We start from the raw sequence: 13,755 nt of genomic DNA on the forward strand, positions 1-13,755 counted from the left end.
CACGCCCTGCCCCGCCCCTCACCTGTGCCACTCGGCCCTGGAGCTCCCCAACTTCGCGGGCGCTCTGCTGCTGTAGCTCCTGAACTTTCTGCAACTCCTGGGCCCGTGCCTGCAGCACCTCATCCTGCCGCGTCACCTGCAGCAGTGGCTTCACCTAGGTGGAGGTGAAAGGGGATGGAATGGCTGACTTCCAAGGTGCGAGGCCACCTGACCCAGGAGCCAAGGCCTCACACTCTTGGTCGGGTCTGAGTTTCTGGGTTCAAATCCCATCTCCTCCACCTATTAGCTGTGTGTCTCCGCCTTGGCAACAGTCCTTGGTCACAGGCCTAGAACACTGACAGGTACAGGCAAGCACCACTAAATACACTATTGATCTATCTAATCTGTCTGGCTGGCTAAAGGATCCCTCCACATCCAAGAGGCACTGTGGACTGTGGCCGCTGCTATTCTGTGGAACAGTCTTTCTTTCCTCCCTTCTTTCCTTCCTTCCTAATTTTTTTTTGTTTGTTTGTTTTTTGTTTTTGATGGAGTCTCACTATCTTGCCAGGCTGGAGTGCAGTGGTGCGATCTCAGCTCACTGCAACCTCTGCCTCCCAGGTTCAAGCAATTCTTCTGCCTCAGCCTTCTGAATAGCTGGGATTACAGGCGTGTGCCACCACGTCTGGCTAATTTTTGTGTTTTCAGTAGAGAGGGTTTCAACATGTTGGCCAGGCTGGTCTCGAACTCCCGGCCTCAGGTAATCCACCCGCCTCAGCCTCCCAAAGTGTTGGGATATAGGCATGAGCCACCGTGCCTGGCCAACGGCCAGTGTTTCTTAAAAGCCTGTTAGTCCAAGATCCTTCGTGAGAGATGAGCTTTACATGGCATGCTTCAGGCTGCCGTGACAGAGGTACACACAGTACTGAAACAAGCATTTCACAGAAGCTCGCTCCCCTTGCTAAGTGAGATCCGCTCTGATAAATTCTGTTCTATCATATTCTACTCCATTCTACACAAGTCTACTTGATTCTTGTCCTCTCCACCCAATTCTGTATCCATTCTATTCTCTTCTTTTCTGCCCCAACTCCTAGCCTCTTTCACAGGCATCATTCACATTTCTGAATTGATGCCAATCAAATCCTACTTGACCCCAACCCCCAACAGCTAAGGTAGGCAAACTTTTTCTTCAAGGGCCAGCCAGGAAATATTTGAGACTTTACAGGCCACCCTAAATAAATAAAATATTTATTTATTATTATTTATTTTTTTTTGAGATAGAGCCTTGCTCTGTCACCCAGGCTGGAGTGCAGTGGTACAATGTTGGCTCAGTGCAACCTTCACCTTCCAGGTTCCAGTGATTCACCTGCCCCAGCCTCCCGAGTAGCTGGGATTATAGGCGCCCACCACCACATCCAGCTAATTTTTGTATTTTTAGTAGTGACGGAGTTTCAGCATATTGGCCAGGCTGGGCTCGAACCCCTGACCTCAAGTGATCCACCCACCTCAGCCTCCCAAACTGCTGGGATTACAGGCATACACCTCCATGCCCTGCCAGTTTTTTGTTTTGTTTTGTTTTGTTTTGAGGTGGAGTCTCGCTCTGTCGCCCAGGCTGGAGTGCAGTGGCGCGACCTCTGCTCACTGCAAGCTCCGCCTCCCGGGTTCACGCCATTCTCCTGCCTCAGCCTCCCCAGTAGCTGGTACTACAGGCGCCCGGCACCACGCCCGGCTAATTTTTTTTTTTGTATTTTTAGTAGAGACGGGGTTTCACCGTGTTAGCCAGGATGGTCTCGATCTGACCTCGTGATCCGCCCATCTCGGCCTCCCAAAGTGCTCGGATTACAGGCGTGAGCCACCGCGCCCGGCCCCAGTTTTTAATTTTTATTTCTTTTTCTGAGACAGGGTCTCACTCTTGTCACCCAAGCTGAAGTGCAGTGATATGATCATGGCTTACTGTAGCCTCATACTCCTGGGCTTAAGCAATCCTTCCTCCCAAGTAGCTAGGACTACAGATGTGCACCAGTACACCCAGTTATTCATTTATTTATTTTTTGTAGAGATGAGGATCTCACTTTGTTGCCCAGGCTGGTCTCGAACTCTTGGGCTCAAGTGATGCTCCTACCTTGGCCTCCCGAAGTGCTGGGATTACAGGTGTGAGCCACTACCCTCAGCTTCTGGCTGTTTACCTACTCCACTCAGCTGTTGTAGCTCAGATGCAGCTGCAGACACTACGTTAACGAAAGGGCTTTTGCAAAAGCAGCCATCAGGCCCAAACCTCCCTCCATTCTCCTCTCTCCTCTCCAGTTTCCCCCTGAGGAAACACCCAGTCCCCGAGCTCCACAGCGCATGGCGACCTGGCTTTGCCCCCTCCGCTTTGGGTACGGATGTGATGCCAGCCTGGCTCATCTGATCCCTACTGGCTCTGGGATGGTCACATGACTCCAGCTGGGCCAATGAGCATGAAACCTGGGAATCTGGCTGGAGCTCTGTGATAAGACAGACCAGGCTGGCCAAGGTGGTTGGGGGTAAGTCTCCATCTGCTGGTGGCCCCTAGTGTGGAAAGCCTCTGTTGGTGATCATCACGGAGGAAAGCCAAGTGGGAGACGTAGAACACTGGATACTGACGTCACTGTTTGGACCCTCGTGCAGTAAAGGGCTAACTCAGCAGGCCTGGGTTGTCCAAACCCCGCACATTCCTAAGAAAGTTCTGGCCCGTGATGGGCTCCTGGGAGGTAACCTCTAAGTCCTTGGAATGTCCCGTCTGATAAGAGTGCCTTGGTTTACCTGGAGCCTTGGGCCACCCTGGAAAGTCTATGCTAACAGTGGGATCTGTGGTGGGGACCTTGGGCCACATGGCATCAGTTTGACTCTGGAGGGGCTGGAGACTGAGTAACTGAGGTCACCACGTGACCTTGTCCATGCCTGTGTGAGCAGCCCCAGGAAAAACGCTGAACATCAAGGCTCAGGTGAGCTTCCCTGGTTGGCAATACCCCATGCATGTTATCATACTTCATTGCTGGGAAAAGCTAAGTGTTGCTCACACAACTCCACTGGGAGAGAACAGCTGTAGGCTCATGCTTGGTCTCTCCGAGCCACTTATACACTGTTTTTTTTTGTTGTTGTTGTTGTTGTTGTTTTTATTATTTAACCTTTGCTCTTTTCTTTTTTTTTTCTTTCCTTTTCTTTTCTTTTTTTTCTTTTTTTTTTTTTTTTTTTTTTTTTTGAGACAGAGTCTTGCTCTGTTGCCCAGGCTGCAAGTAGTGTCACAATCTTGGTTCACTGCAACCTCCGCCTCCTAGGTTTGACTGATTCTCCTACCTCAGCCTCCCAAGTACCTGGGACTACAGGCACGCGCCACCATGCCCGGCTAATTTTTGTATCTTTAGTAGAGACGGGATTTCACCATATTGGCCAGGCTGGTCTCGAACTCCTGACCTCAAGTGATCCACCCGCCTTGGCCTCTCAAACTGCTGGGATTACAGGTGTGAGCCACCGCACCCGGCACCTTTGCTGTTTTCAATCTATTCTTTGTATTGTGATAAACTGTAGCTATGAGTACAACAGCTTTTCTAAGTTCTGTGAGTCCTTCCAGAAAATCCTTGAACCCTTAAATCCTTGCGGACCCCTGGATCCAGGTGCAGCCCACATTGTCTTGAACCTTTGATCCATGTTGTTTTGAGTCAGATTTTTCTTGTCGCTTGCTAACTAAAGAATCCCAGCTAGCAAAGGCTGGGCCGACTGGCCCCGTTTTACTGATGGAGAAAACTGAGGCACACATGGAGGAAGTCACTTGTCAAGCAGAGCAAGCCTCAAGGTCCTATCCTCTCCCTGCTCAGACCACCTCCCCAGGCTGCCCTCACCTTGGTAAACAGCCGCCACCACTGCCAGTGTCTCAGCTTGAGGTAGGCTGCACAGTTCCGCTGCATCACCCTCAGGGCACTCTGCTGCTGCTGGCGCTTCTGGAAGGCCCTGGGTGGGGAAACAGGGGAGGGGCAGAGTGGGGGCTCAGCTCCTCCAGATGCCGTCCCCTTAGCAAAAGAGGCAAGCTCTTTTCTTTTTTTCTTTCTTTCTTTTTTTTTTTTTTTTTGAGACAGAGTCTTGCTCTGTTGCCTAGGCTGGAGTGCAAGGGCATGATCTCAGCTCACTGCAACCTCCACCTCCCAGGTTCAAGCGATTCTCCTGCCTCAGCCTCCCAAGTAGCTGGGATGACAGGTGTGCACCACAACACTGGGCTAATTTTTGTATTTTTAGCAGAGATGGGGTTCGCCATGTTGGCTAGGCTGCTCTCGAACTCCCGACCTCAAGTGATCTACTCACCTCAGCCTCCCAAAGTGCTGGGATTATAGGCGTGAGTCACCACGCCTGACCAAGCCAAGCTCCTTTCACTTAGCCATCATAAAATGCCTACTGTGTGCAGGCATTCTTATTACTTTTAGATCTGTGTTCTGGCCGTTCGCCCCCCTGCCCCTGACTCTCTCTGCCCTGTCGCACGGCCCCAGCCCCTCTGCCTAGCCTCCTTCTCCAGCCTCTCCTATCCGCCCATCCCGGCACACCTCCAGAGGGTCTTTCTACACTCAGGGCTGACCCACTCCTCCCCTGCTCACAGCCGTCCATAGCTCCCTAGCTCCTCTGGACGAGGCCCCACTCAGCCTGGTGTTTGGGCCATCCTTTCCTGCCACTCTATTCTTTGAGGCCTTTTTTTTTTTTTTTTTTTCCAATACAGTCTCACTCTATCACCCAGGCTGGAGTGCAGTGGCATGATCTTGGCTCACTGCAATCTCTGCCTCCTGAGTTCTCCTGCCTCATTCTCCTGCCTCAGCCTCCCGAGTATCTAGGATTACGGCTAATTGTTGTATTTTTAGTAGAGATGGGTTTCACCATGTTGGCCAGGCTGGTCTCGAATTCCTGACCTCAAGTGATCCACCCGCTTCGGCCTCCCAAAGTGCTGGGATTACAGGTGTGAGCCGCCGCACCCGGCCTCTCTGAGCCACTTCTAAGGAGGAAGGAGAGTCTCCGGCAAACGCCCTGTATTCCTGAAGCATGCCAGGGTCTTGCATTGTTGGACCTTTGCACAAGCTTGCTCCTGCTCTGAGCGCCTTTCCCGTTTTCCTTCATCCACCTGGTTGTCTGGAGTGACCTGGGGGAGTCACGGCCTGCAGCAGGGCCCCCTTGCTGCACCTCTATGGCCCCCATCAAAGCAGGTCTCACCCAGGACTGGGACTCTGTGCCCATGCAAGTCTCACCTCCAGACTGGAGCCCCTCGAGGGAATGGGCAGGGAGAGTGGACAGCTTGACCCGGATTGCCCCGGGCTTTCTCTGTTTTAGCACTGGAAGTCCTGCACCCTGGAAAACCCCGTCCCAGGCCCACTAGGACGGCTGGTCACCCTATGGCTAAGTCTGGCCTCTGTGTTGCCAGTCTTACTCTGTACAGGGCCTGCCCACAGGGCCCCTCAGGGACTGCAGAACCAAGAAGCCTGGGCACCCAGCAGCTCCATCCACCTGCTCCTCAGCCCTGCACCCGTCCTGGAGGCCCTGACACCTGGAGCCATCTGGTCAACCCCTCCCTGACCCAGCCTCGGCCAACAGGACCCCGGGAGACAGCGTGGCCGCCCACCTGCGAGCCAGGTATCCCCGGGCAGCTGCCTGGAAGGAGACGATGATGTCAGTGACCTTCAGGTCTCGCTCCTCTTCCAGCTGGGCCAGGACCCCGGCCCGGAAGAAGATCTTGCTCTGTCCCACACGGTAGAGGTTGGGGTCCAATTCCAGTGCCTGGATCTGTGAGGGGTGGGAGAGGGGTGATGATGGAGAGGGGGGTGATGGGGGGGAGTGGGGTGGTGAGGAGGGGGAGTAACGCTGGGGGAGGGAGTAGTGAGGAGGGGCGGGAGTGATTCAGGAAGGGGTGTGAATTGGGAGGGGGGTGGATAGGGGAGGGAGGTGATGGGGAGAAGTGATGGGGAGGGGTGATGAGGAGGGTGATAGGGTAGGGGTGATGTGGAGAAGGGTGATGGGGAGGGAAGTTATAGGAAGGAGGGTGATGGGAAGGGGGATGATAGAGGAGGGGGGTGGTGAGAAGGGGCAGTGATAGGGAAGGGGTGGTGATTGGGGAGAGGGTGTGATGGGGTAGGGGGTGACATGGAGGAGGGTGATAGGGGAGGAGAGTTATAGGGAGGGGTCGATGGGGGATAGGGGTGATGGGACAGGGTGATGGGGTGACAGGTAGGGGTTGATGGGGATGATGAGGAAGCAGGGGTGGGGCATTGATAGGGAGAGGTAATGAGGAAGGGCAACGAAGGGGAGATCCCAGCCCCACTCCCCCACCACCTGGCCCCCTGCACACACATGCACACACACACACACACACGCACAGACACACGCGCCTGCACACACACACGTATGTCTCCACAAACACGCACGCACACACACACGCCAGGCTCTGTCCCACTCACCATCTTTTCACAGGCCTGCTTCCCATCCATGAAGCCCTTGGGGATGGCATTGGGCGTCAGGATCTCGTACCTGCAATGAGCAGGGAGGGGTGGGGAGGAGAGAGTCACAGCAAAGGCTCACCTAGTGCCTGCTGCGGGCCAGGCACTGGGCTCAGAGTGACGCACAACAGGAACAACGGTGACAATAACAAGGATAGTCACAAAACTCACATCTGAGCATTCACGCCACCGCCAAGGACAGCAACATCGACAATGATCGAAATGATTGACTGCTTCAGTTTTTTGTTTTGTTTGTTTTTTGAGATGGAGTCTCGCTCTGCCGTCCAGGCTGGAGTGCAGTGGCGAGATCTTGCCTCACTGCAACCTCTGTCTCCTGGGTTCAGGCGATTCTCCTGCCTCAGCCTACTGGGTAGCTGGGATTCAGGCATGTGCCACCACACCCGGCTAATTTTTGTATTTTTAGTAGAGACGGGGTTTCACCATGACGGCCAGGCTGGTCTCGAACTCCTGACCTGAAGTGATCCACCTGCCTCGGCCTCCCAAAATGCTGGGGTTACAGGCATGAGCCACGGTGCCTGGCCAGTATTGGCCAGTATTTTGGATGTATTGGCTTTAGTAAAATATCTTGTTAAAATTAATTTCATTTTTTTCACTTTTAAAAGTGTAACTATTAGAAAATTTTCAGTTGTGTACAAGGCTTCTATTAGAAAATTTTCAGTTGTGGGCCGGGCGCGGTGGCTCAAGCCTGTAATCCCAGCACTTTGGGAGGCCGAGACGGGTGGATCACGAGGTCAGGAAATCGAGACCATCCTGGCTAACACTGTGAAACCCCGTCTCTACTAAAAAATACAAAAAACTAGCCGGGCGAGGTGGCGGGCGCCTGTAGTCCCAGCTACTCGGGAGGCTGAGGCAGGAGAATGGCGTAAACCCCGGAGGCGGAGCTTGCAGTGAGCTGAGATCCGGCCACTGCACTCCAGCCTGGGCGATAGAGCGAGACTCCGTCTCAAAAAAAAAAAGAAAATTTTCAGTTGTGTACAAGGCTTCCATTCTACTTCTAACAGACAGTGCTGCTCTACACAGCTTGTGTGAAGCATCATTTTTGTTATATTTGCTGTATTACTTGCTCATTAGGCCTTGGTATTTTCTGTTCTGTCTTCTTCTTCTTCTTCTTTTTTTTTTTTTTGAGACGTAGTTTCGCTCTTGTTGCCCAGGCTGGAGTGTAGTGGCACGATCTCGGCTCACTGCAACCTCCACCTCCCGGGTTCAAGCGATTCTCCTGCCTCAGCCTCCCGAGTAGCTAGGAATACAGGCATGCTCCACCACGCCTGGCTAATTTTGTACTTTTCGTAGAAACGGGGTTTCTCCATGTTGGTCAGGCTGGTCTTGAACTTCCGACCTCAGGTGATCCGCCCACCTTGGCCTCCCAAAGTGCTGGGACTACAGGCGTGAGCCACCACACCTGGCCTTCTATTTCATTTTTAAAGACATGCAAATTTGTAACACCATGCAGTGATTTAACGTTCATAGTTTGGGGACCACGGCCCTAAACAGCAGCAACAATGTACCCCAGGTCCCCATAGACTCTGTGTGCTTTCTCTAGGGAGTGCATCAAGTGGGCTATTGTTCTCCCATACCACAGACGAGTAAACTGAGGCTCAGCAAAGTGAGTAATCTGCCTCAACTTCCCCGGCTCGGAAGGAGCAAGAGTGGGTGGAGACCTGAATGCAGGTGTGTCAGCTTCCAAATCGGGGTCCCACCCAGCCCCTCCGCCGGGCCTGGGCCCAGGCTCTCGCTCACCGCTGCCGGAACTCCTGGAAGAGGATGCGGTTGGGGAAGCCCTGGCGACAGATGCGGATGCCCTCCAGGACGCCGTTGCAGCGAAGCTGGTCCAGCACCAGCCGCGGCTCCAGTTTCCCGGCCTGGGGAGAGGACGGACACGTGGGGGGGAGGGTAAGTGGCGGCCACACGGGGGCGCCAAACGGTCAAGCGTGGCAATTTCCTATATTTCCATATGTAATTTACTGAGCACCTACTAGGTGCCTAGGAACTGTTCTAGGCCCTGGGAACACAGCAATGCTCAAGCCAGGGGGAAATACCTTCCCTGGGGAACTGAGAGTTCAGTGAGAGAAACTGGAAATACCCTAGGTGAAGCAGTCACTAATAAAGAAGAAATACTAAGTGCTAAGGAGAAAAGATCCGCAGGGAGGGAGGTGGGCAGGGCTGAATTTGCACGCAGGAGAGTCGCCAAAAGGCCTCCTGGGAAGCTGATGTCTGTCCAAAGCTGGTAAATCATGGTGTTTTGTTTGTTTGTTTAAGACAGTCTTGCTCTTTTGCCCAGGCTGGAGTGCAATGGCATGATCTCAGCTAACTGCAACCTCTGCCTCCCAGGTTCAAGAGCTTCTCCTGCCTCAGCCTCCTGAGTAGCTGGGATTATAGGCGCCCACCACTATGCCCAGCTAATATTTGTATTTTGAGTACAGACGGGGTTTTGCCATTGCCCAGGCTGGTCTTGAACTCCTGGGCTCAAGCAGTCCTCCCACCTCAGCCTCCCAAAGTGCTGGGATTACAGGCATGAGCCACCATGCCAGGCCGCCTTTTCTCTTTTCAACAGTAATACACAAATGGCAAAATCTAAACAGTACAAAATTCAAATGGCACATGCTGTCATTAAATATGCCACCAAGAAAGGAAAAAGCCTGGCAATTAAACCCTGACAGGCCATTGACAGTAAGCTACATCTCGACTTCAGAGACGCTAGCGGGGAGGAATACATGTCTTAGATTTGATAAAAGATGGGATCTCAGGCCGGGCGTGGTGGCTCACACCTGTAATCCCAGCACTTTGGGAGGCCAAGGCGGGTGGATCGCTTGAGCTCAGGAGTTCGATACCAGCCTGGGCAACATGGCAAACAGCGTAGTTTTCCATTCCCATTGACCCTTCTCTGTAGGGCCCATTCTCTGATTTTCTCAACATGAAAATCAGTGGCCAGTGAGGCTGGCCATGGTCTTGTCACACCTACGCAACAACCCCAGCCCTGATGGTTTTCCTCTATCCCTTGTACCTCGCGTGCTCCATCCTACCATTGGACCTTTGTACAAACTGTTCTCTGTCTGGAATACCACATATCTTTCAGGGCTCAGTCATCACCTCCCCCAGGGAGCCTTCCCTCACTTCACTGACCAGCTCAAGCCCTATGTGACACTTACCGCCCCTACAGATTTAACTGGGCATTCATTTTGGGTGGTTAGATGAATGTCTGTGCTCCCCATCAGACTGTGAGCTCCCTGAGACCAGGAGTTGGCTGTGCTTTTCTCTCCAATGCCTCCCCAGTACCTGTTCCCAGCACAGTAGGTGCTCAATACATTTAAGTTATATGAATGGATGAATTTTCCCAACCGGACCCTGAGCCTAGGAACAGAAGCAATTTGCTCAAAGCCACACAGTCAATTAGAGAGGGTCCTCAAATCAGATGTGGCTCCAGCCAAGTCCAGAGGCCAAACCTTAACCCACGGCCACAGCCATCCCTTCCTCCCCAGGCTGAGTCACTCACCCTCTTCTCGTGGTTGGGGACAATGCAGCGGACAAAACTGGGGTTGGTGTTGCTGAGTGTGGCCATGAGGCGGCTCAGGGACTCCTTGTAGAGCTGTCCCACTGTCCGGAACATACCCCGGCGGGGGCGGCCACCTGGTGGGCCATCGCCCAGGCTGCTCACCTGTTCCAGCCCCACGATGCCCTCCACTATCAGATGGAGATACAGAGAGACAGAAGGAGGTCAGGGGTCAGTTTTAGGGACCGGGGCCAAAGGTCAAGGGTCTTATCATTTATCAGAACTGACACTTTACATATGAAGGACCTCACACAGCCTGTAAGGTAGATATTATCAGCTCCATTGGACAGAGGCTCTGAAGGGTGGGAGAATGTGCTTAAGGTCACACAGCTTAGAAACTGAAGATCCAAGATGAGAACCCAGACAGTAGGAGTCCTTTCAAACCCTGGTCTTTGACCCTTCTTCTCTTCAAGGACATGATCTCTGTTTTCCTTAACAATAAATGATGACAATAACAGCAAATGCTTACCTAGCATAGATGCTCTGGCAGGCATTGCTCAAAGCACTTTACATCAATGGCTTTATAAGCCTGTAAGAATCATTCCCATTTTATAGATTTGGAAACTGAGGCACAGAGAGAGAAAACAGTGATAACATAATCACTGCAGTTGCATTTTAGGAATCTGAAACATACTACAAGATGTAATAAATTATTGCATTATACGTAATATTTGAAATAGGGCAAACGATCTCTATGGTAACCATTTTTCCAGAATGCCTGATTTCATAGAGGTTTTATTTTCTTTGCAGGGTGTGGTGGCTCATGCCTGGAATCCCAGCACTTTGGGAGGCCAAGGCGGGTGAATCACCTGAGGTCAGGAGTTCGAGGCCAGCCTGGCCAACATCGTGAAACCCCATCTCTACTGAAAATACAAAAAATTAGGTAGGTGTGGTGGTGCGTGCCTATAATCCCAGCTACTTGGGAGGCTGAGGCAGGAGAATCACTTGAACCTGGGAGGCAGAGGTTGCCGTGAGCCAAGATCACGCCACTGCACTCCAGCCTGGGCGACAGAGCGAGACTCCGTCTCCACAAAAAGATTCTATTTTCTCTATTGCCACTTGGTGGCGCTGCTTTGAGTAGTGAAAAATTCGAAGAATATCCACTCCTTCCATTGGTACTGTCTCGAATTCTGTTTTGTTTGTTTGTTTTCCGAGACATGGTCTCGCTGTCACCCAGGCTGGAGTACAGTGGAGTGATCACAGCTCACTGCAGCCTCAACCTCCCAGGCTCAAGTGGTCTTCCTACCTCAGCCTCCCAAGTAGTTGGGACTACAGGCGCACACCACTAATTTTTAAATTTATTTTTAGAGACGGGGTCTTCCTGTGTTGCTCAGGCTAATCTCAAACTCTTGGCCTCAAGTGATCCTCTCACCTCAGCCTCCCAAAGCGCTGGGATTATAGGGGTGACTCAATGCACCTGGCCCAAATTCTATGTGTTAAATCATGCCAGGTTCCTCAGGAACCCACAGCTAGGGCAGAATCTGATGTCCTTCAAAACTCATCCCATTCAAGGGCCATCAGCCATCAACTAGATAATCTGTGCTTAGGGCAGGCCCAAGTCATGGCAGGGGCTCAAATATGTTATTTTCTTCCCCAGGTTCAACTGTCTCCCCTACCCCATACTCCCTGTCATTTTCAAAATGATAATTATCATTTATGAAGTCCTCATAGCACAGATAAGAGCTAAAGTTCTGAAATCTGATGTCCTGGGTTCAAATCCCAGCTCTGCCACTTACTGGCTGTGTGACCTCAGCAAGTTACTTAACCTCTCTGTGCTTTAGTTTCCTCATTTGTATACTGGGGTAATAGTACTAACACCTACCTGAGTGTTAGTACTATTACCACAGTATACAAATGAGGTGTTGATAATTCTAAAGGGGCTTCACATGGTGAACGGCACATAGTAAGTGCTCAAGAAACGCCAGCTGGCACTATCACACCTATTTGTACTTTTACATGCAGTTTAGTTAGAAGAAGGCGTTCTGCTGCTACAGAGTCTGGAAACTTCTGAGGGAGCCAACAAGGAGAGATAGGAAGAGTGAGAGACCTCCACAGTGAGAGGAGAGGGGACAGATGTTTAAAACCAGGTCCCCAGCCCAACAGGTCCACCCTCCTCCTCCAGCAAGCCTCACCCATTGATGCACAGAGACACCCACCCCCTGGCGGAGAAATAGCAGAGCTGCACCTCTCTGCAGATCCTGGGGGCGACGGTGGGAAGGAGCCAAGGAAAGAGAACTGCTGGAAACCCCCGTGTTCTGGGGAGTGAGGACAGATGTGTGGGTGGGTAGAGGGGATACGGCAGAGAGATGTCGGGGAGAGATGCATGAAAAGAGGGGAAGGAAAGGAGGTGGCAGGAAGAAAGAGAGGAAAGGGTTATTAGTCAACAGCACAGCACAGAGCAGAGCAAAGCAAGAGGGAAATCCAGAATGTTGGCCATAAACTTTTGAATTCCTATTCATCTTTGTATCCACACACTGTTGGCCAAAAGGACGAATGTCCTCTGTAAGAATTCAGTGCAAAGAATAAAAAATCTCTCCCTCTAAAGGTTGTATCTGTTTTAATAGGTAGCCCTTTTTGCTCTGGCTGCCAGGAAGCTCAAGAATGAACTTGATGCTCCCAGGCCACTTGTTGTTTTTGCCTCTCAGAGGAGAGCTAATCTCATTTACCTTTTTCCCTGGGCTGTCAGGATGATGGGCATACAATTCTGGGCTCAAAGCTACTCTAGTATAGGTTGGGCAAAAATGGCCCCGACTCCCCACTTTTCTCTGTATTGACACCCTTTGCCTGTGTCTTGCAGCTCCTTGAATCTGGGAAGACCTTGTGAATGCCTTTGTTTAGGAGGATTATGAAGGAAGTGACATTATGGCAGCTCCCCAGCTACTTGGGAGGCTGAGCCAGCAGGTTTTGCGGCTTCCACTTTTTCTCTTGGAACCCTCTGAGAGTCAGGCACACACAGAGTGTGACAAATGAGGGCTCACTGTAGAGAATCAGGTGTTTGTGAAGAGGGCACAAATATTTTAAAAGGGCAGCAGATTTTCAGCTGGGAGATGATTCTCATAGCATAATCTGGTTCTGTTCCTGAACATCAAACCCTACTTTCCAATCTCCTGTGTAAATACTACATGAGACACAAACATAAAATCTATCTTTCTAGCATCAGCTCACAATATCAAGACCCTCCATGCTCTTTTGCTCTGTGAGTGTGTTTTGGGAACCACTCATCTTGCTCATTTGGGAACCACTCAATTTGCCAAATTGCATGGACTGGTATTTCTACAGCTGCCTTTTCACTTCAATAAATAAAGGCAAACTGACAAATGCCAGAAAGTTGTAACCTGGAAAAAACAGGATGCTAGTTCTGCCAGCTTTCTAAAACCATTTCTCAAACCTCCTCTAAGGATGGGGATGGGGACGGAGGAGGTAGCAGAAAAGGCTCGGAAAAGGTCAGAGTCCTACCACAGGGCATTTGGCATCTCTGCCTATGACCCCTAGAAGTGTCAATCAAAAAAGACACTTGGGGCAAACTCATGGGGGCCTTTTTGGGGGAAGGAAAGCCCTCTAAAACTGTATCTCAGTCTGTTCTTTCTTTCTTCTTCCCCGGGGGCTTGAAGGGAACTTTGTAAGAAAACAAAGAAAGCAGAGCCTAAAAGTTGACTGACCTGCAAAACATCATCATTCTGTGTTCTCTGATTGTTATAAATTATTTTCAGTAGGATTTTTTTTTTT

General features: G+C 51.2%; 1 protein-coding gene across 4 annotated transcripts in view; it reads right to left on the bottom strand.

The window, feature by feature from the left end:
• The window catches only part of MYH14 (myosin heavy chain 14), a 94,628-nt gene that overhangs the window by 45,092 nt on the left and 35,781 nt on the right, over positions 1 to 13,755 (bottom strand). For 2 of the 4 annotated variants that reach the window (XM_017882097.1, XM_017882096.1), the window contains 7 exons: positions 12,186 to 12,284; positions 9,973 to 10,160; positions 8,220 to 8,341; positions 6,423 to 6,492; positions 5,591 to 5,751; positions 3,837 to 3,945; positions 23 to 154 (listed from right to left, as the gene is read on the bottom strand). In XM_017882097.1, the coding sequence (XP_017737586.1) occupies positions 23 to 154; positions 3,837 to 3,945; positions 5,591 to 5,751; positions 6,423 to 6,492; positions 8,220 to 8,341; positions 9,973 to 10,160; positions 12,186 to 12,284 (881 nt within the window). The remainder of the gene's footprint in view (positions 1 to 22; positions 155 to 3,836; positions 3,946 to 5,590; positions 5,752 to 6,422; positions 6,493 to 8,219; positions 8,342 to 9,972; positions 10,161 to 12,185; positions 12,285 to 13,755) is intronic. The other 2 variants (XM_017882099.1, XM_017882098.1) reach the window with 1 other exon arrangement.

This window comes from Rhinopithecus bieti, unplaced genomic scaffold, assembly GCF_001698545.2.
Source record: "Rhinopithecus bieti isolate Rb0 unplaced genomic scaffold, ASM169854v2 scaffold_12070, whole genome shotgun sequence".
In the NCBI taxonomy this organism is placed as follows: Eukaryota; Metazoa; Chordata; class Mammalia; order Primates; family Cercopithecidae; genus Rhinopithecus; species Rhinopithecus bieti.